Consider the following 23,036-nt stretch of genomic DNA (forward strand, 5'->3'; position numbering starts at 1 on the left):
ATGACGTTCAGCATCGCATCCCAGGGCTGAAGAGGCTATCGTACTCTTGGTTGTAGCTTGCAAAGGACTAAGAGTAGTGATGAGCGAATGTGCTTGGATAACGTCTTATCCGAGCATGCTCGGGTGTTATCCGAATATCTTGGGCGTGCTTGTATTATTATGTTCGAGTCCCAGTGGCTGCATGATCTGTGGCTGTTAAGACAGCTTCAACACGTGGAGATCCACTAAAAAACAAGCAATCCCCGCCTGTTCTGAGTTGGTCTAACAGCCGCAAATCATGCAGGTGCATGGACTCGAACATAATATATGAGCATGTCCGAGATACTATAACACCTGAGCACGTTCGCTCATCACTAACAAGCAGTTATCAGACAGAAGGGGTAAGTAGGGGCAAACAGCCAAGGAGCTGAGGTGATGAAAAACGCTCAAGGCCTCTTGCAAGATCTACTATGGATTAGACTGTTTGAGAATAAAGAGCTTTTAGTCAGCCAGGAACCGGCCCACACACTAATAGTGCAGCTCACCTTTCTTCATATAATGGCTGGTGCAGACATCTAGGGGGAAAAAAATGGCGCCAAAGGGGCGGCAGCATCAGAAAAAAAAAAAAAAAAAAAAGGCACCCCTTCATCCCTGAAGAGGTCAGAGATTAAGGTCAGACAGCCAAGCCTCACCAGATTGCGGGATGTCTAGCTCCTGAAACAGTCTGGCTCTGGTAGACAAGTAGGCAAGAGTGGGGGGCCACGATCATTCCTCGGATCACCTGAACACATCTAGTGTGTTAGATGAAGAAATAGGGTGTCAGTCCGCGCTGTATTCTGTTTCTGTGTGGGGTAACAGAGTGACTGTTCATGTTCACACTGTTTTCCTCCAAGGAATAGAAGAAGAAACCTGAAAAATGGCGAAAACCGAGGTAGATATGGGTCTAATGAAAGACCCATGTCTGCCTCCTACTGACACCTAGCTAAACTGATCGCCTTGGTTTCGGTCGGTGGGTGTATAATACTGAGGAGGAGCTAACTTTTTTTGTGCCTCCTAGTGTCAGCAGCATACCCCCATAGTTTCCAGTGTCCCCCAATGAAGCGATAGAGAAACAACTTGTGCCGTTTTCTGTATGGGCCACAGTCTGATGATGGCTGGTAACAACTCCCAGTATCTCCTTACTATTGTTACGGACCAAATATAAGGAAAAAACAAAAGATTTTGAAATAATTATTACTGGTTTATTAAGAAATGAAATAATGGCTAAAATGACAACCTGAAATAAAACCTTACAAAAACACAGTCCCTCTGATTTTTACAAAAGATTCTGAACATTTTATTCAAGTAGCTGGAATAATTTATTACAACAAGCCCAACTTGTGCTCCATCATCATGTGCGGCTCTCCCATCATCTCACACTGAGAAGGGTCTGCAAAACAAAAATAGAAGCTGGTCAAAAAAACAAACAAACAATGTTCTCCTCTGCAAGAAGAAATAAGGCTATGTGCACACGTTGCGGATTACGCTTAGGAATTTCTGGTGTGGATTCTGCCTCTCCTGGCAGAAAACGCACATGCGGATTTGTTGCGTTTTTTTGTGCATTTTTTACCCCTGCGGTTTTCTATAATGGAATGGGTACAAAAACGCTGCAGATTCACAAAAAAGAAGTGACATGCTACTTCTTTTAAACTGCAGCGTTTCTGAAGTGGATTTTCCGCAAAGTGTGCACAGCATTTTTTTTCTCATTGATTGACATTGTACTGTAAATCAGTTGCGGATCTGCAGCCTTACTGCACTACAAAAACGCTGCGGATCCGCAGAGAATCCGCAACGTGTGCACATAGCCTAACTGGGATCCAGAATTTGCAGAATACAAAAGGAAAGATCACAGTGATTGAGCTCAGTCACTGCAGCTCCTCAGTCTACGGGACTGACAGACAGGAGAGTACAGCGCCCAACTGTTCGGGGGATAGGGCTGGACGTCACTGCAGTGAGAAGGGGACGCTGGACGCCCAGAAATCAGGCACCAATCACCTGTTCTGTAAAGTGATAAAGGGGTTTTACCAAAATCAGCAATTAAGTCATATCTTATGGATAGATCACAGCTCACCCGAGGTATCGATTGCTAATTGGATGGCTTTGGTGCCTAAATATGGAAGAGGATGTTCTCCTGGTTCCCAGACTGTGCCCAGTAGTATCCATGTGCATCACTGCAGTGCGACTCTGGTATATATGGATCACCTCCTTCTCTGTGTTCTCTTTATTCTTTCTTGTATATTACTGGTTATCTACCATGGCGTTAACTACTTATTACACATATTGGGAATTTACTGTTTTGTTATCAATGGGAAATTCTGCCATCCTGTTTATTAGTCCTGCAGATCTCTTTAGATCTCTTCCCACCTACCTTATATTAGATACAATCTTGTAAAAACAAGCAACTTTCTGTTAAAAATTCTATTTCAAAATGGAGTGATTTTTTTATTTTATGGTCTAGGTTACCGGCCACTGCTTTGATCTAGCAGCGGTGGCCAAACAGGCCCAGTGCCTACAAAGTGCTGCTCTTATGATGATGAGGTTGCCAGACCCCACTGTTACATCCACCTTAAGATTACACAGTTCAAGCCAGCAGTGCAGCAATGGCGCTGGTCCGAACGGCCACTGAAGCAGGAACGCAACGTTTTCCCCAGAAAGCAGAAGTCGGGAGGCTGGGGAGTAATAAACGTAACTTTTGGCTACCAGAGCCTCTGCAATCGGAGACGGATCTTACAAGAAAACAGCGCCATTGTCTCATTAATACGAGCGATCCCTCGGCAGACCCAGACGCATCCCACTGCTACCCAAGGTCTGCTGGGCACCAGGCGTCTCATCAGTCTTCACATTCAGTTGAGCTTTATGGGTTTTTTTTGGTTGGAAACCACAATGTAAATGTGAAGAGAGGCGACAGTACAGACGGATGCAGAAAGAGATTTACCATTAAGAATATCTTCAAAGCCGATACACTCGTCGTTCCCTCTCAAGGTGTCCAGAGCGATGTTAGAGCTCTGCAGGAAGGGGAGGCGCTGAATCTATTGACAAAAGGACAACAATTAGTACAATAGTCACATGCTTCCTACCACAATACGAAGGCTTGCGCTGTCTAAAGACAAGAATCATCCTCTCCTATCCCCCTGCAACAACGCTGATGTCATGAATACAGCATGTGACCGCTGCAGCCAATCACTTGGCTCAGAGGTTCTGTGCAATCTAAATGATCATGACTGCGAAGCCCAGTCATGAGAACGGTCACATTTCTAGAGTGGGCAGTTCAACCCCTTCTTGTTGGATCCAAGTTTTTTGCACTTTGGTTTGACATGCAATTACTGAAAATAGTAAAAAAAAAAAAAAAACCACACACACAAACAAAACAGAAAACATGCCTTTTATTCTTTTTACAGCATTCACTGTGCAGTGACAATGGCATGGTAAGTTCGTCAGGTCAGCAGCTAAAATTCCAAACATTTATATTTTAGTGGTTGAAAAAAGTTCTAATTTTTTTTTTTTTTTTTTTACAATGTCTTTATTTTCTGAGATTTATTTCCAGCGGTGTGAGGATTCGTTTCTTCACTCTGAACTGTAGCTTTTAGGCCATGTTCCCATGATGACCTTTTGATGATGCAGATTTTCTGCACCTATTATGTAAATCAGGTTATTTGCGTTTGAGTGCGCATTTTACATATGCTTTTATTGCTGTGATTTTTGGTCTTTTCTTGAGGTGTCACGTTCTAAAACAAATACATTTTTGTTTTGATACTTTCTGCTATTTGGCTTTTCCAACATGTTATTGATACAGCCAAGTGTGGGCTATATGCGTTCCTGCTGCAGAAATGCATGTAATCCACACATGTGCAGTTTTTACCTGTGGATTTCCCAACATCAGATTTTCCCCATAGGCCTTTGATAAGAACACGAAACTCACTGTACCAGAGAGAAAGCGACATATCGAAGATATGGAACACGGAGCACAGGTCAGCTAACACTGATGGGTAACATGCACAGAGGGAAAATGCGCAGCTCGAAAAACCCATCATGTAATCCTTATTGGTACCATTTTGATCGGCTTTCATTTTATTTGTGATGCCAGAAAACCGAAAAAGAAAGTTTTTATTTATAACTTTATGGCATTTATTTGTAGATTAACTTTGTACTGTAATAAATTGCAGACATCAAGTAAATTTTCCTATTTCTTTACTTTTAAACTAGGGGAAAAAAAGGGGCACATTTATTTTTAGTCTCCCTAGGAGACATGAACCTGCAATTGCTTATAGCATATATTACAGTATATACAGTGGGGGAAATAAGTATTTGATCCCTTGCTGATTTTGTAAGTTTGCCCACTGACAAAGACATGAACAGTCTATAATTTTAAGGGTAGGTCAATTTTAACATTGAGAGATAGAATATAAAAAATATAATCCAGAAAAATCACATTGTATAAATTATATAAATGTATTTGCATTTTGCAGTGAGAAATAAGTATTTGATCTCCTACCAACCATTAAGAGTTCTGGCTCCTACAGACCAGTTAGACGCTCCTAATAAACTCGTTACCTGTATTAAAGACGGCTGTCTTACATAGTCACCTTTATAAAAGACTCCTGTCCACAGACTCAATCAGACTTTAACCTCTACAACATGGGCAAGACCAGAGAGCTTTCTAAGGATGTCAGGGTCAAGATCATAGACCTGCACAAATCTGGAATGGGCTACAAAACCGTAGGCAAGACGCTGGGTGAGAAGGAGACGACTGTTGGTGTAATAGTAAGTAAACTGGAAGAAATACAAAATGACTGTCAATCGACATCGATCTGGGGCACCATGCAAAATCTCACCTCATGGGGTATCCTTGATCATGAGGAAGAGGAGAGATCAGCCTAAAACTACATGGTGGGAACTTGTTAATGATCTCAAGGCAGCTGGAACCATCTGAAGTTTCCAAATGAACACCTGGATGATTCTGTGAGTGATTGGGAGAAGATGCTGTGGTCAGATGAGACTAAAATTGATCTCTTTGGCATTAACTCAACTTGCCGTGTTTGGAGGAAGAGAAATGTTGCCTATGACCCACAGAACACCATCCCCACTGTCAAGCATGGAGGTGGAAGCATTATATTTTGGGGGTGTCTCTCTGCTAAGGGCACAGAACTACTTCACCGCATCAATGGGAGAATACATGGAGCCATGTGCCGTAAAATCCTGAGTGACAACCTCCTTCCCTCAGCCAGTACATTAAAAATGGGTCATGGCTGGTTCTTCCAGCAAGACAATGACGCAAAACATACAGCCAAGGTAACAAAGGAGTGGCTCAAAAAGAAGCAAATTAAGGTCATGGAGTGGCCTATCCAGTCTCCAAAGCTTAATCCCATAGAAAACTTATGGAGGGAGTTGAAGATCTGAGCTGCGAAACCAGGGCTGTGGAGTCGGGAGTTAGTTTTGGTTGGAGTCGGTAGAAATGTACCGACTCCAGCTTTAAAAAAAAAAAAAAAAAAAGGTATTAATATTTCATAATTGACCTTTCATATGAATTTTATAAAGGTTACTCAAATATATATGTTCTATCAAACTATGAACAACAGTGATAAGCAGTTCTGCTGGAGACAGAGACATTTCTTAAGGTACCTTCACACTCAGCAACTTTACAACGAGAACAACAACGATCCGTGACGTTGCAGCGTCCTGGATAGCGATCTCGTTGTGTTTGACACACAGCAGCGATCTGGATCCCGCTGTGCCATCGCTGGTCGGAGCTAGAAGTCCAGAACTTTATTTGGTCGTCAGGTCGGCGTGATTCGTCGTGTTTGACAGCAAAAGCAACGATGCCTGCAATGTTTTACATGGAGCCAACAACCAGCGAGAACGATAAGTGAGTCGCCGTTACGTCACTGGATCGCTCCTGCATCGTTCTAGTGTTGCTGTGTTTGACATCTCTACAGCGACCTAAACAGCGACGCTCCAGCGATCGGCTCATTGTCTATATCGCTGCAGCATCGCCGAGTGTGACGGTACCTTTACTTCTTGTGTGTCACTGTTCTCCACTGCCCTTATCTAATCTTATACTTGCACAAAAAGAAAAAAAAAAAGGAGAGCCGCACAGCTGCAGAGTCCTGAGAAACGCTCAGCGGAGACTTTCAATCAATGATTCATCCGATACACAACGTGAGAAGACAAAGGGATCAAGTGCTAGTAAATCATGAAGTAACACGCGATAGCACTCACCAGTCCTGGAGTCAAAGGTTCCTTTATTGAATATACATGTGAATCTTCAGGGCACGGGGGAGCAGAGCAGTGAAAGGAGTGTGCAGGTGTGTCTCCTCCTGCACACTCCTTTCACTGCTCTGCTCCCCCGTGCCGTGAAGATTCACATGTATATTCAATAAAGGAACCTTTGACTCCAGGACTGGTGAGTGCTATCGCGTGTTACTTCATGATTTACTAATCTTATACTTGGTTAACCTCATGCTGCCCCAACCCCCCTACTTACAATGTATGAAACTGAAAGTGAAAATGTGTTGCAAATTCTTAGTAGTAAAGCTCCTCCTCTAGACTAGATGTTTACTAGGTGTGCGTCTTCCAAGCATCTCACAGCTGCTACTCAGAAGAGGAAGACTGTAAGAAGTATTATCCTTTCAACAAACTTTGCATCAGTTAACTGTGAGTACATGAGGAATAACAGTATTACTGACCACTATATTAGTTGTACGACTTGGCAATAATTTTGTACAATTGTTTTTAGGAAAAACAATTGTCATTTGGATTGTGAATGCAGAATTAAAAACCTGAGAATGTCAAAGCGTCACATTAAATCAGATGTATTTGAACATTTCACCATCACTCAAGATAGAAAACATTATGTCTGTCAGTGTATGACAAATGATCCAGACGAAAACAAATGCTGTGAAGCCAAGATCAGTGCATATTCAGGCAAAGATAAAAATGCTCCTACTAGAGCTTCTAATCTAAAGAGACATTTACAGCGCTTTCATCCAGAAGTACTGAAAGCAGTGGATGAGAAAGACTGCATCCAAACCAATGAACCAGTGCCCAGCTCTTCCAGCCAAACAAAGGAGCAGAGAACTTTGCAGCCATCAGTTGCAAGATATTTCGTCAGTGACAAAGTTACTGTGACAATGACAGTAGATACATTTAAAAAACAGATCATAGAGCTTGTTGTAAAGGATAGTGTGCCTATTTCATTATTTTCATGACCAGCTTTTATGTGTCTCAATGGGGAAATGGCCCGCAAGCTTGGTGTTTCTCTGGAGAGAGAATTAGAAATCGAAGAAGCATTTAAACAAAAGGAAGAACTTAAAAAAAAACTCTCAAGGGACGCTTTCTGTTTCTTAAAATGGATGCCTGCACACGTCACAGAGTGAACTATTTTGCCATCAATGTCCGATTTGTTTGTGACAAAAATGAAATAGTTACCAAGACATTGGCAGTAAAAGACACCAAAGCTCATCACACCAGTGAGTTTCTCCAGGTCTTGGTGGAAAAGGTTCTGCAAAGATTATGAACTTAAAAAAAGAGCAAGTTCTTTCTGTCGTAACTGACAATGCTTCAAATATGATAAGTACTATTAACCTAATGAATGAGAGTAATGATGGTGACCCGCAGCTAGAAGAACATTCTGGGTCCACAGACACAAATGTTTGAAATAGAGGAACACAGTATTGTAACTGAGGAGCAAACTGAAGTTGCTTCAGATGAACAGCAACATGATAGTTTAGATGATCTTGTTGAAACTGTGTCAATACGTTCTTTCATTCATCACATGCGCTGTGTTGTGCATACGCTACAACTGGCTATAAGAGACAGTCTGCAAGAAGGACATGCTGCTGCACTGATTGGCAAGGTGAGAAAATTGGCTACTGTTGCCAGAACTCCTAAAGTTGACTCAATTTTGAAGAGACGTGCTGGAAAAGGGGCAATTATTGATCAAGCCACACGATGGGGCAGTACTTACTTAATGATTCAGCGCTTGGTTGAACTGAAAACCTTTCTTGTACACATGGTTAACCCTCAACTGACGCTAAATGAAAGTCAGTGGAATCTGGTGACTGAGCTGGAAAAATTGCAAGAGCACCCATTTACAGTGACTAAAAAATTACAAGCAGAGGACTTAACTCCAGGTATTTTCTTAAAGGAGTGGAAGAACCTGATGTTTCGCCTGTCCCAAAGAGGAGGGTTAATTGCAAGTGGCATTGCTACATCAATGAAACGGAGAGAGGAGCTACTATTACAAAATAACATTCTTTTGGCAGCTGTTTATGTAGACCCAATGCATCAGATTCTTCTAGATGATCAACAGCTATCTAAAGGAAAAGAAGCTCTGTATGAAATAGCAGTGAGGATGAAAGGGCTGCAGAACAGTCAGGAGGAACAAGAAGAATTTGGTCGTCCTGCCACATCTTCACCCTCATCAACGGATGAAGAATTTAATTTCGAAAAATATTTGGATCACAAGGACCGTGCAAAGCGTTCCCGCATAGAAGAGTCATCCCCATCAAAGAACACAGCCAGTACATTTCAGCAGAATTTTTCATGTGCACTAAAAGAAATTGAGAAATTTGACCGTTCATCAAAAATAAGAGTGCAACAAGCGATTCCTCTGTATCCTGACATTGTCAGAGATGTTGCCCGAGTTGTTACTGCTTTGCCACCAACCCAAGTTAGTGTAGAGAGGATCTGACAGGCAATACTTTTTCTGAGGACAAATTTATAGATTTCTTCTTATTAACTGCATAACAGTGTTTATTGCATATTTACTTACAAGAGTTTATAAAAGTTTATAAAAGTTATTTGCTATATTCTAATTGTATTCTAATAAATATAGTTTTTGCTCTAAGTGGTCTGATTACTTATATGATGGTGAGAAACTGAATAAGCACGATGTTAATATTTGACAACAGTATATTTATTGTAGGAGTCGGAACCTGATAAAATCCAGGAGTCGGAACTGTGGCTTACCGACTCCACAGCCCTGTGCGAAACGACAGCTTCAAAAGCTTAATGATTTACAGATGATCTGCAAAGAGGAGTGGACCAAAATTCCTCCTGTGAACTACAAAAAAAAAAGTCTGACTGCTGTGCTTGTCAACAAGGGATTTGCCACCAAGTATTAAAGTCTTGCGTGCCAGAGGGATCAAATACTTATTTCTCATTGCAAAATGCAAACATTTATACAGCTCTGGCAAAAATTAAGAGACCACTGCAAAATGTTCAGTTTCTCTGATTTTTCTCTTTATAAGTATATTTTTGAGTAAAATGTAAATTGTTCAGTTATTCTAGAAACATCTGACAACATGTCTCTGAATTTCCAAGCAATACATTTTGTTTTGTTTTTTCTGACAAAGAAAAAATGGTGAAAATAAAAAAAAAAAACAGTGCTTTCAGACCTCAAATAATGCAAAAAAAAAAAAAAAAAGTTCAGAATCATTTAGAAAACAATACTAATGTTTCAACTCAGGAAGAGTTGTGGAATTGTGGAATAACCATGATTTTTAATCAAAGCTTTCATGCGTCTTGGCATGCTTTCCACCAGTCTTTCACACTGCTTCTGGCACAGAAATGTAAGCAGTTCTTCTTAGTTTGATGGCTTGTGACTATCCATCATCCTCTTGATTACATTCTAGAGGTTTTCAATGGGGTTCAGGTCTGGAGATTGGGCTGCCAATGACAGGGTGCGGATGTGGTGGTCTCTTAATTTTTGCCAGAGCTGTATAAATTTATACATTGTGATTTTCTGGATTTTATTTCTTTTAGGACTTATTCACACGACCAGATTTTTGGTCCAAATGCTGTCTGTAAAAAAAAAAAAAAAAATACCTGGACCGCACTTGGGCCAATGTTATTCAATAGGGCAGTGCAGATTAACAATCTTTACTAACTGGATCCGTGTAAAAAAAAAAAAAAAAAAAAAATTTACACAGACAGCACGCACCGTTTTTTTCTGTAAATTGGATGAGAGTCGCCTCCAAGTTACAGGTCTCAGAAAATGGTGACAAATAGGTTTGTTATCCCTGTAGTCGTACTGACCTGGGGAATCACACTGCCCGGTCATTTTTACCATACAGTGAAAACAGTAAGCTCAAAACAATTGTGGAATTTAACTTTTTTCTTTATTTCGCCATGCTTGAAATTTTTTTTTTGCCAATACATTGTACGATTTAAAAAAACAAAACAAAAAAAAACGTCAATTTAATTTGCAACTTGTCCCACAAAAAACAAGCCCTCAGATGGCTAGGTCGCTGGCAAAAAAAAAAATAAAAAGTTGTTCTCTTGGAAGAATAGGGAAAAAGGAAAACAGCCGTGGGATGGGTTAAAATAAGAATCTGTAAAATGGTCTTGTAAATTATTAATAGCCGCTATGCATGTACACGGATGTCAAGAAAAAAAAAAAAAATAATAACTTTGCATTTTCTACATGAAATGGAAGATTTTTTTTATACATTTGTTTGAACCTGGTGTTACAAAGCCAAACCACAAAGATGTGATGACAGCCCACCATACACCCTCTCTCATTGGCGGCCGTACATGCATATCCTACATCATGAAAGGGGTTAAAGCATTTCTAGAACTCCCGCCATCTTCATGCCCATTTTTTCATATGAGCACGCGCACCTTTATACCTAGATATATATATGTACCTGCTTTGCTGCTTTAAACTCCATCTGCAGCTTCAGAGGAGCGTGCAAGCCTTGGATGTTTCTCAGAGAAGAGAAATTGACATTCTCCTGGTTTATCTGAAACTAAACAAGATCAATATATTAGTAATATCTGTAGGACAGAAACTATAAAGGCATATGGATGGTAATATAATGGTGGTTAGAGGAGACCATGATGTACAGAGCCGTGCCTCTTCCACCAATCTGTGTCCTGACTGCGGCTCACAATGTTCCCTATCTCGGACACATACAGTACACAAAGGACTGGAGTCAGCAATCTGCAGCGCTCTGGCTGTGGGTTTTGGTTTGGCCGCACTGGGGGTGACCCATACTCCGACATTGCCCTACAGTACTCCTGTGGGGGGTACACAGGACCGGACGGCGCCCCTTCAAGGGGATACTTACATTTTTCTCTGACAGCTCTAGTGAATGACTGGGCAGGAGGTCGCTCTGCACACTGCTAAACCTGGAATGGAAGAAGACGGAGAGATTAGTCTTCACTAATGAAGAGCTCGTCCACGATCCAGGACTTTCCAATACATTTACATATATCTTCATTTCTCCCAGCACCTGACAGCCACTACAGTGTTGGGTAACCGAGTTATACAGAAGCAGAAGAGCCCCATTGATTACTATGGGGTCTGACAGATCTGTCATCTGTCAGTTTTTAGAGAGACCCTCAGAATGATCAGTGGGTGCCGTTTTCATTTGCTTCAGTTATACAACGGATTTATTTTTGGCCTGAATTCTGGATGTCTGCCTCTGCCACTGTTGGTGAATCTGCCTAAAATTAGGTGAAAACCCCGAGTCACTTTTTTTTTTTTTTTTTTTACACAAGTCTACACTGCACAAAAATGTGCTCCTATTGAAAGCTCTTATGCCAGTTTTCAGGTATAAAAGCTTTGATAAAGCGGCCTTTTAGCGCAAAATGGTCAAATGAACAGACCCATAAACCATAATGGGGACAAGTTCTATCTGTCCTATAATGAAGCCCGATACCACCAAACCTGTGTGTACATGACCCCTGAACATTGTGAAGTATGATGCACGTACCCGGCTCGGAGGGTGTCCTGGACTCCATAGCCGCCATACTCTGTGGAGAGCTCAGCAATCGGGATGCTGTCCTTCAGCTGGGAAGAAAGGGCCTTGGTATTCTGGAAAACAAAGACAACTGTTCTAAATCTGCCATAAACAGTGTTTGGCAGCAGAGGCCTCGTTCACACAGAGATCAGACCCAATGGGGAAGGGGGGGGGGGGGTCAGCGGAGGTCTCGCTCACACAGAGATCAGACCCAGCGAGGGTCGGCGGAGGCCTCACTCACACAGAGATCAGACCCAGCGGGGGCCAGCAGAGGCCTCGCTCACACAGAGATCAGACCCAGCGAGGGTCAGCGGAGGCCTCGCTCACACAGAGATCAGACCCAGCGGGGGCCAGCGGAGGCCTCGCTCACACAGAGATCAGACCCAGCGGGGGTCAGCGGAGGCCTCACTCACATAGAGATCAGACCCAGCAGGGGTCAGCGGAGGCCTCGCTCACACAGAGATCAGACCCAGCGAGGGTCTCACTCACACAGAGATCAGACCCAGCGGGGGCCAGCGGAGGCCTCGCTCACACAGAGATCAGACCCAGCGGGGGTCAGCGGAGGCCTCACTCACATAGAGATCAGACCCAGCAGGGGTCAGCGGAGGCCTCGCTCACACAGAGATCAGACCCAGCGGGGGTCTCACTCACACAGAGATCAGACCCAGCGAGGGTCAGCGGAGGCCTTGCTCACACAGAGATCAGACCCAGCGGGGGTCAGCGGAGGCCTCACTCACATAGAGATCAGACCCAGCGGGGGCCTCACTCACACAGAGATCAGACCCAGCGGGGGCCAGCGGAGGCCTCGCTCACACAGATCAGACCCAGCGGGGGCCAGCGGAGGCCTCACTCACATAGAGATCAGACCCAGCAGGGGTCAGCGGAGGCCTCGCTCACACAGAGATCAGACCCAGCGGGGGTCTCACTCACACAGAGATCAGACCCAGCGAGGGTCAGCGGAGGCCTTGCTCACACAGAGATCAGACCCAGCGGGGGTCAGCGGAGGCCTCACTCACATAGAGATCAAACCCAGCGGGGGCCTCACTCACACAGAGATCAGACCCAGCAGGGGCCAGCGGAGGCCTCGCTCACACAGAGATCAGACCCAGCGGGGGTCAGCGGAGGCCTCACTCACATAGAGATCAGACCCAGCAGGGGCCAGCGGAGGCCTCGCTCACACAGAGATCAGACCCAGCGGGGGTCAGCGGAGGCCTCACTCACATAGAGATCAGACCCAGCAGGGGTCAGCGGAGGCCTCGCTCACACAGAGATCAGACCCAGCGGGGGTCAGCGGAGGCCTCACTCACATAGAGATCAGACCCAGCAGGGGTCAGCGGAGGCCTCGCTCACACAGAGATCAGACCCAGCGGGGGTCTCACTCACACAGAGATCAGACCCAGCGAGGGTCAGCGGAGGCCTTGCTCACACAGAGATCAGACCCAGCGGGGGTCAGCGGAGGCCTCACTCACATAGAGATCAAACCCAGCGGGGGCCTCACTCACACAGAGATCAGACCCAGCGGGGGCCAGCGGAGGCCTCGCTCACACAGATCAGACCCAGCGAGGGTCAGCGGAGGCCTCGCTCACACAGAGATCAGACCCAGCGAGGGTCAGCGGAGGCCTCGCTCACACAGAGATCAGACCCAGCGGGGGCCTCACTCACACAGAGATCAGACCCAGCGGGGGCCAGCAGAGGCCTCGCTCACACAGAAATCAGACCCAGCGAGGGTCAGCGGAGGCCTCGCTCACACAGAGATCAGACCCAGCGGGGGCCAGCAGAGGCCTCGCTCACACACAAATCAGACCCAGCGAGGGTCAGCGGAGGCCTCGCTCACACAGAGATCAGACCCAGCGAGGGTCAGCGGAGGCCTCGCTCACACAGAGATCAGACCCAGCGGGGGCCAGCGGAGGCCTCGCTCACACAGAGATCAGACCCAGCGAGGGTCAGCGGAGGCCTCGCTCACACAGAGATCAGACCCAGCGGGGGTCAGCGGAGGCCTCACTCACATAGAGATCAGACCCAGCGGGGGTCAGCGGAGGCCTCGCTCACACAGAGATCAGACCCAGCGGGGGTCTCACTCACACAGAGATCAGACCCAGCGAGGGTCAGCGGAGGCCTTGCTCACACGGAGATCAGACCCAGCGGGGGTCAGCGGAGGCCTCACTCACATAGAGATCAGACCCAGCGGGGGCCTCACTCACACAGAGATCAGACCCAGCGGGGGCCAGCGGAGGCCTCGCTCACACAGATCAGACCCAGCGAGGGTCAGCGGAGGCCTCGCTCACACAGAGATCAGACCCAGCGAGGGTCAGCGGAGGCCTCGCTCACACAGAGATCAGACCCAGCGGGGGTCTCACTCACACAGAGATCAGACCCAGCGAGGGTCAGCGGAGGCCTTGCTCACACAGAGATCAGACCCAGCGGGGGTCAGCGGAGGCCTCACTCACATAGAGATCAGACCCAGCGGGGGCCTCACTCACACAGAGATCAGACCCAGCGGGGGCCAGCGGAGGCCTCGCTCACACAGATCAGACCCAGCGGAGGCCTCGCTCACACAGAGATCAGACCCAGCGAGGGTCAGCGGAGGCCTCGCTCACACAGAGATCAGACCCAGCGAGGGTCAGCGGAGGCCTCGCTCACACAGAGATCAGACCCAGCGAGGGTCAGCGGAGGCCTCGCTCACACAGAGATCAGACCCAGCGGGGGCCAGCGGAGGCCTCGCTCACACAGAGATCAGACCCAGCGAGGGTCAGCGGAGGCCTCGCTCACACAGAGATCAGACCCAGCGGGGGCCAGCGGAGGCCTCACTCACATAGAGATCAGACCCAGCGAGGGTCAGCGGAGGCCTCGCTCACACAGAGATCAGACCCAGCGGGGGCCAGCGGAGGCCTCGCTCACACAGAGATCAGACCCAGCGGGGGCCAGCAGAGGCCTCGCTCACACAGAAATCAGACCCAGCGAGGGTCAGCGGAGGCCTCGCTCACACAGAGATCAGACCCAGCGGGGGCCAGCGGAGGCCTCGCTCACACAGAGATCAGACCCAGCGAGGGTCAGCGGAGGCCTCGCTCACACAGAGATCAGACCCAGCGAGGGTCAGCGGAGGCCTCGCTCACACAGAGATCAGACCCAGCGAGGGTCAGCGGAGGCCTCGCTCACACAGAGATCAGACCCAGCGGAGGCCTCGCTCACACAGAGATCAGACCCAGCGAGGGTCAGCGGAGGCCTCGCTCACACAGAGATCAGACCCAGCGGGGGTCAGCGGAGGCCTCACTCACATAGAGATCAGACCCAGCGGAGGCCTCGCTCACACAGAGATCAGACCCAGCGAGGGTCAGCGGAGGCCTCGCTCACACAGAGATCAGACCCAGCGGGGGTCAGCGGAGGCCTCACTCACATAGAGATCAGACCCAGCAGGGGTCAGCGGAGGCCTCGCTCACACAGAGATCAGACCCAGCGGGGGTCTCACTCACACAGAGATCAGACCCAGCGAGGGTCAGCGGAGGCCTTGCTCACACAGAGATCAGACCCAGCGGGGGTCAGCGGAGGCCTCACTCACATAGAGATCAGACCCAGCGGGGGCCTCACTCACACAGAGATCAGACCCAGCGGGGGCCAGCGGAGGCCTCGCTCACACAGATCAGACCCAGCGAGGGTCAGCGGAGGCCTCGCTCACACAGAGATCAGACCCAGCGAGGGTCAGCGGAGGCCTCGCTCACACAGAGATCAGACCCAGCGGGGGCCTCACTCACACAGAGATCAGACCCAGCGAGGGTCAGCGGAGGCCTCGCTCACACAGAGATCAGACCCAGCGAGGGTCAGCGGAGGCCTCGCTCACACAGAGATCAGACCCAGCGGGGGCCAGCAGAGGCCTCGCTCACACAGAAATCAGACCCAGCGAGGGTCAGCGGAGGCCTCGCTCACACAGAGATCAGACCCAGCGAGGGTCAGCGGAGGCCTCGCTCACACAGAGATCAGACCCAGCGGGGGCCTCACTCACACAGAGATCAGACCCAGCGAGGGTCAGCGGAGGCCTCGCTCACACAGAGATCAGACCCAGCGAGGGTCAGCGGAGGCCTCGCTCACACAGAGATCAGACCCAGCGGGGGCCAGCAGAGGCCTCGCTCACACAGAAATCAGACCCAGCGAGGGTCAGCGGAGGCCTCGCTCACACAGAGATCAGACCCAGCGAGGGTCAGCGGAGGTCTCGCTCACACAGAGATCAGACCCAGCGGGGGCCAGCGGAGGCCTCGCTCACACAGAGATCAGACCCAGCGAGGGTCAGCGGAGGCCTCGCTCACACAGAGATCAGACCCAGCGGGGGTCAGCGGAGGCCTCACTCACATAGAGATCAGACCCAGCGGGGGTCAGCGGAGGCCTCGCTCACACAGAGATCAGACCCAGCGGGGGTCTCACTCACACAGAGATCAGACCCAGCGAGGGTCAGCGGAGGCCTTGCTCACACAGAGATCAGACCCAGCGGGGGTCAGCGGAGGCCTCACTCACATAGAGATCAGACCCAGCGGGGGCCAGCGGAGGCCTTGCTCACACAGAGATCAGACCCAGCGGGGGTCAGCGGAGGCCTCACTCACACAGAGATCAGACCCAGCGGGGGCCAGCGGAGGCCTCGCTCACACAGATCAGACCCAGCGAGGGTCAGCGGAGGCCTCGCTCACACAGAGATCAGACCCAGCGAGGGTCAGCGGAGGCCTCGCTCACACAGAGATCAGACCCAGCGGGGGCCTCACTCACAGAGATCAGACCCAGCGAGGGTCAGCGGAGGCCTCGCTCACACAGAGATCAGACCCAGCGGGGGCCTCACTCACACAGAGATCAGACCCAGCGAGGGTCAGCGGAGGCCTCGCTCACACAGAGATCAGACCCAGCGGGGGCCAGCGGAGGCCTCGCTCACACAGAGATCAGACCCAGCGAGGGTCTCACTCACACAGAGATCAGACCCAGCGAGGGTCAGCGGAGGCCTCGCTCACACAGATCAGACCCAGCGGAGGCCAGCGGAGGCCTCACTCACATAGAGATCAGACCCAGCAGGGGTCAGCGGAGGCCTCGCTCACACAGAGATCAGACCCAGCGGGGGCCAGCGGAGGCCTCGCTCACACAGATCAGACCCAGCGGGGGCCAGCGGAGGCCTCACTCACATAGAGATCAGACCCAGCAGGGGTCAGCGGAGGCCTCGCTCACACAGAGATCAGACCCAGCGGGGGTCTCACTCACACAGAGATCAGACCCAGCGAGGGTCAGCGGAGGCCTTGCTCACACAGAGATCAGACCCAGCGGGGGTCAGCGGAGGCCTCACTCACATAGAGATCAAACCCAGCGGGGGCCTCACTCACACAGAGATCAGACCCAGCAGGGGCCAGCGGAGGCCTCGCTCACACAGAGATCAGACCCAGCGGGGGTCAGCGGAGGCCTCACTCACATAGAGATCAGACCCAGCAGGGGCCAGCGGAGGCCTCGCTCACACAGAGATCAGACCCAGCGGGGGTCAGCGGAGGCCTCACTCACATAGAGATCAGACCCAGCAGGGGTCAGCGGAGGCCTCGCTCACACAGAGATCAGACCCAGCGGGGGTCTCACTCACACAGAGATCAGACCCAGCGAGGGTCAGCGGAGGCCTTGCTCACACAGAGATCAGACCCAGCGGGGGTCAGCGGAGGCCTCACTCACATAGAGATCAAACCCAGCGGGGGCCTCACTCACACAGAGATCAGACCCAGCGGGGGCCAGCGGAGGCCTCGCTCACACAGATCAGACCCAGCGAGGGTCAGCGGAGGCCTCGCTCACACAGAGATCAGACCCAGCGAGGGTCAGCGGAGGCCTCGCTCACACAGAGATCAGACCCAGCGGGGGCCAGCAGAGGCCTCGCTCACACAGAAATCAGACCCAGCGAGGGTCAGCGGAGGCCTCGCTCACACAGAGATCAGACCCAGCGGGGGCCAGCAGAGGCCTCGCTCACACACAAATCAGACCCAGCGAGGGTCAGCGGAGGCCTCGCTCACACAGAGATCAGACCCAGCGAGGGTCAGCGGAGGCCTCGCTCACACAGAGATCAGACCCAGCGGGGGCCAGCGGAGGCCTCGCTCACACAGAGATCAGACCCAGCGAGGGTCAGCGGAGGCCTCGCTCACACAGAGATCAGACCCAGCGGGGGTCAGCGGAGGCCTCACTCACATAGAGATCAGACCCAGCGGGGGTCAGCGGAGGCCTCGCTCACACAGAGATCAGACCCAGCGGGGGTCTCACTCACACAGAGATCAGACCCAGCGAGGGTCAGCGGAGGCCTTGCTCACACAGAGATCAGACCCAGCGGGGGTCAGCGGAGGCCTCACTCACATAGAGATCAGACCCAGCGGGGGCCTCACTCACACAGAGATCAGACCCAGCGGGGGCCAGCGGAGGCCTCGCTCACACAGATCAGACCCAGCGAGGGTCAGCGGAGGCCTCGCTCACACAGAGATCAGACCCAGCGAGGGTCAGCGGAGGCCTCGCTCACACAGAGATCAGACCCAGCGGGGGTCTCACTCACACAGAGATCAGACCCAGCGAGGGTCAGCGGAGGCCTTGCTCACACAGAGATCAGACCCAGCGGGGGTCAGCGGAGGCCTCACTCACATAGAGATCAGACCCAGCGGGGGCCTCACTCACACAGAGATCAGACCCAGCGGGGGCCAGCGGAGGCCTCGCTCACACAGATCAGACCCAGCGGAGGCCTCGCTCACACAGAGATCAGACCCAGCGAGGGTCAGCGGAGGCCTCGCTCACACAGAGATCAGACCCAGCGAGGGTCAGCGGAGGCCTCGCTCACACAGAGATCAGACCCAGCGAGGGTCAGCGGAGGCCTCGCTCACACAGAGATCAGACCCAGCGGGGGCCAGCGGAGGCCTCGCTCACACAGAGATCAGACCCAGCGAGGGTCAGCGGAGGCCTCGCTCACACAGAGATCAGACCCAGCGGGGGCCAGCGGAGGCCTCACTCACATAGAGATCAGACCCAGCGAGGGTCAGCGGAGGCCTCGCTCACACAGAGATCAGACCCAGCGGGGGCCAGCGGAGGCCTCGCTCACACAGAGATCAGACCCAGCGGGGGCCAGCAGAGGCCTCGCTCACACAGAAATCAGACCCAGCGAGGGTCAGCGGAGGCCTCGCTCACACAGAGATCAGACCCAGCGGGGGCCAGCGGAGGCCTCGCTCACACAGAGATCAGACCCAGCGAGGGTCAGCGGAGGCCTCGCTCACACAGAGATCAGACCCAGCGAGGGTCAGCGGAGGCCTCGCTCACACAGAGATCAGACCCAGCGAGGGTCAGCGGAGGCCTCGCTCACACAGAGATCAGACCCAGCGGAGGCCTCGCTCACACAGAGATCAGACCCAGCGAGGGTCAGCGGAGGCCTCGCTCACACAGAGATCAGACCCAGCGGGGGTCAGCGGAGGCCTCACTCACATAGAGATCAGACCCAGCAGGGGTCAGCGGAGGCCTCGCTCACACAGAGATCAGACCCAGCGGGGGTCTCACTCACACAGAGATCAGACCCAGCGAGGGTCAGCGGAGGCCTTGCTCACACAGAGATCAGACCCAGCGGGGGTCAGCGGAGGCCTCACTCACATAGAGATCAGACCCAGCGGGGGCCTCACTCACACAGAGATCAGACCCAGCGGGGGCCAGCGGAGGCCTCGCTCACACAGATCAGACCCAGCGAGGGTCAGCGGAGGCCTCGCTCACACAGAGATCAGACCCAGCGAGGGTCAGCGGAGGCCTCGCTCACACAGAGATCAGACCCAGCGGGGGCCTCACTCACACAGAGATCAGACCCAGCGAGGGTCAGCGGAGGCCTCGCTCACACAGAGATCAGACCCAGCGAGGGTCAGCGGAGGCCTCGCTCACACAGAGATCAGACCCAGCGGGGGCCAGCAGAGGCCTCGCTCACACAGAAATCAGACCCAGCGAGGGTCAGCGGAGGCCTCGCTCACACAGAGATCAGACCCAGCGAGGGTCAGCGGAGGCCTCGCTCACACAGAGATCAGACCCAGCGGGGGCCTCACTCACACAGAGATCAGACCCAGCGAGGGTCAGCGGAGGCCTCGCTCACACAGAGATCAGACCCAGCGAGGGTCAGCGGAGGCCTCGCTCACACAGAGATCAGACCCAGCGGGGGCCAGCAGAGGCCTCGCTCACACAGAAATCAGACCCAGCGAGGGTCAGCGGAGGCCTCGCTCACACAGAGATCAGACCCAGCGAGGGTCAGCGGAGGTCTCGCTCACACAGAGATCAGACCCAGCGGGGGCCAGCGGAGGCCTCGCTCACACAGAGATCAGACCCAGCGGGGGTCAGCGGAGGCCTCGCTCACACAGAGATCAGACCCAGCGGGGGTCAGCGGAGGCCTCACTCACATAGAGATCAGACCCAGCGGGGGTCAGCGGAGGCCTCGCTCACACAGAGATCAGACCCAGCGGGGGTCTCACTCACACAGAGATCAGACCCAGCGAGGGTCAGCGGAGGCCTTGCTCACACAGAGATCAGACCCAGCGGGGGTCAGCGGAGGCCTCACTCACATAGAGATCAGACCCAGCGGGGGCCAGCGGAGGCCTTGCTCACACAGAGATCAGACCCAGCGGGGGTCAGCGGAGGCCTCACTCACACAGAGATCAGACCCAGCGGGGGCCAGCGGAGGCCTCGCTCACACAGATCAGACCCAGCGAGGGTCAGCGGAGGCCTCGCTCACACAGAGATCAGACCCAGCGAGGGTCAGCGGAGGCCTCGCTCACACAGAGATCAGACCCAGCGGGGGCCTCACTCACAGAGATCAGACCCAGCGAGGGTCAGCGGAGGCCTCGCTCACACAGAGATCAGACCCAGCGGGGGCCTCACTCACACAGAGATCAGACCCAGCGAGGGTCAGCGGAGGCCTCGCTCACACAGAGATCAGACCCAGCGGGGGCCAGCGGAGGCCTCGCTCACACAGAGATCAGACCCAGCGAGGGTCTCACTCACACAGAGATCAGACCCAGCGAGGGTCAGCGGAGGCCTCGCTCACACAGATCAGACCCAGCGGAGGCCTCGCTCACACAGATCAGACCCAGGGAGGGTCGGCTTTAGTAAAAGGGATATTCCTCCTTCATAGAGTGACGACAGATCACTCGGATGTTGCTGATATCCTGAATCCGCCACGGACCCTCACAATGAAGGGAGTCGTGTGCATTTAGCAGTGCAGCCCCTATAGAAGTAATGCACACGTCTACATGAGCTGACTCTATAGTTTCCTCAAATCCCAGGAACATGTTTTTAGGTAGTGACAGGAAACTAAGTCACCCCTCCACCAGGACCAGTGGAGCAGGCGCCCCATCCTCAGGATTATGGGGTCCCGACACCTGAAGGTGCGAAGGAGAAATTATTCCAGGATATCAAACGAAACAAAAACATCACGTGGGAAAAGATATCTATAAAAAGCAACAAAAAAGTAAAACCAACAAAGCAGTGATAAAGTAGAGGAACTGCAGGACCCGAGCCCGGGGAGCGAGCTGCAGGAGAGCTCCGGTGTGTGCTGTGCCTTCCCCTGCATGGTAAACACAGCAGTACGGGTCGCAACGAGGCCCAAACCTCCCCCAGTGGCAGCCAGGCTCTGCGAGGCCGGTGACACAGCAGGGCAGCGCCAGCTGAAGAGAAGGTGAAAGCACCCAGGAGCGGGTCGCCCTCACGCCGCAGTGTCTCCCACATCGCTGTGCCCTGAGGTCCGGTGCCGAACACCGCGCCCGCCGCACTCACCATAATGACGGGGAATCTCCGGTTAGAGCTCGCTCACTCCCATTCAGTGCTTGAACGCAAACTCACTGATAGGCCCCACAGCGCATGTGCGAAACGGAAACGTGCGTAATGACGTGGGCCTCTACGTCAGCACGTAAAGGGCGGAGCTACTGTTGTAGAAGACGACTCCGAGTCATTTCTCGACATTGCTGTTGGCTGATTGGTTGTGGATGATAGCAGCTGTGTCGTCATAGTAACGGGGAATGAAGGGGTTAATGCTTCATTTTTAATAATTAAACAGCAATAAAATATAAAAGCCATCACTGTAAGGCTGTGTGCACACGTGCGGTATCTGCGGCAGCAAAAAGCTGCAAATACTGGTGAGTTGGCAAAAAAAAAACCCACCAGAATCATTTTCTTATTTCGACCATTTTTTCTCTGCGTTTTCCTCAGTACGAGTGAAGTCTGTACACAAACTCTTCTCTCCTTTGTTAAAGGGAACCTGTCACCAAGCTTCGTCGCTGTGAGGTACGGCCGCCGCTTTCAGGGCTGATATACAGAATTCTATAATGCTATATATCGGCCCCCAACCCGACCAGAGAACAACAAGAGCCTTCATTATCCTCACCTGTGGGCGGTCCGGTCTGAGCGGTGTCGTTGGTCTTGGTCCGGCGCCTCCCTTCTTGTGATGCGTTCCTAAGTTGTCCACAGTCTCCCCGGCATCGCGCTCCGGCGCAGGCGCGCTTCACCCCCATGTTGAGGGCAGAGCAAAGCGCTGCAGTGCGCAGGCGCCAGGAAAGGACAAAAATCCCCAGAGAATGCACACTGCAGGACTTTAATGCTGATGACACAACTATATACGTCATCCCCTGACCTTACTCCCGCTGTACTATAGAACGCCACTGTCTGTCCGCAGTCTCCAACATCATGTCCGCTCTCTATCTGAAACTCACCCTTCCCAAAACTGAACTCCTTCTGCTCCCACCATCTACTAACCTCCCTAAATCTGACATTTCCCTCTCCATGGATGGCACCATAATAACACCCCGGCAGCAGGCGCGCTGTCTGGGTGTTATGTTTGACTCTGATCTCTCCTACACATCCCATATACAATCTCTTGCCCGCTCGTGCCGCTTACACCTAAAGAACATCTCTAGAATCCGCCCTTTTCTCACCATGGAGACAGCTAAAATCCCTCACTCTCGCCCTGATCCACTCCCGCCTGGACTACTGTAATTTTCTATTAATTGGCCCCCCCCTCACGCGACTTTCCCCTCTCCAGTCCATCCTTAATGCAGCAGCCAGGGTCGTCCATCTGGCTAATTGTTACTCAGACGCGTCCGCTCTTCACCAGTCATTACACTGTATTCATTACAGGATACAATTCAAAGTACTTGTTCTCACCCACAAAGCTCTCCACAGTGCGGCACCCCCTTACATCTCCTCCCTCATTTCTGTCTATCAGCCTAACCGACCTCTGCACTCTGCAAATGACTTTCGACCAACCTCTGCAGTAATCCG

General features: G+C 51.4%; 1 protein-coding gene across 1 annotated transcript; it reads right to left on the minus strand.

Moving 5' to 3' along the window:
- Window positions 1-1,198: 1,198 nt before the first annotated feature.
- On the minus strand, window positions 1,199-21,664 carry POMP (proteasome maturation protein). The gene is made up of 6 exons (XM_069759026.1): window positions 21,537-21,664; window positions 11,736-11,836; window positions 11,088-11,148; window positions 10,665-10,766; window positions 2,954-3,047; window positions 1,199-1,408 (listed from the first exon to the last, which is right to left on the minus strand). The coding sequence occupies exons 1-6, from the start codon at window positions 21,537-21,539 to the stop codon at window positions 1,341-1,343; spliced, it is 429 nt and encodes a 142-aa protein (XP_069615127.1). The 5' UTR covers window positions 21,540-21,664; the 3' UTR covers window positions 1,199-1,340.
- Between the last annotated feature and the right edge of the window lie 1,372 nt (window positions 21,665-23,036).

The sequence above is a fragment of the Ranitomeya imitator genome, chromosome 3, assembly GCF_032444005.1.
Source record: "Ranitomeya imitator isolate aRanImi1 chromosome 3, aRanImi1.pri, whole genome shotgun sequence".
Classification (NCBI taxonomy): Eukaryota; Metazoa; Chordata; class Amphibia; order Anura; family Dendrobatidae; genus Ranitomeya; species Ranitomeya imitator.

Excerpts from the sequence above, each read along its gene's own strand:
- POMP (XM_069759026.1), bottom strand. Across the intron at positions 10,767-11,087 it reads TAGAGCTGTCAGAGAAAAAT|TTTCAGATAAACCAGGAGAA; the intron begins GTAAGTATCCCC and ends GATCTTGTTTAG. Across the intron at positions 3,048-10,664 it reads AGTTTAAAGCAGCAAAGCAG|ATTCAGCGCCTCCCCTTCCT; the intron begins GTACATATATAT and ends TTTTGTCAATAG.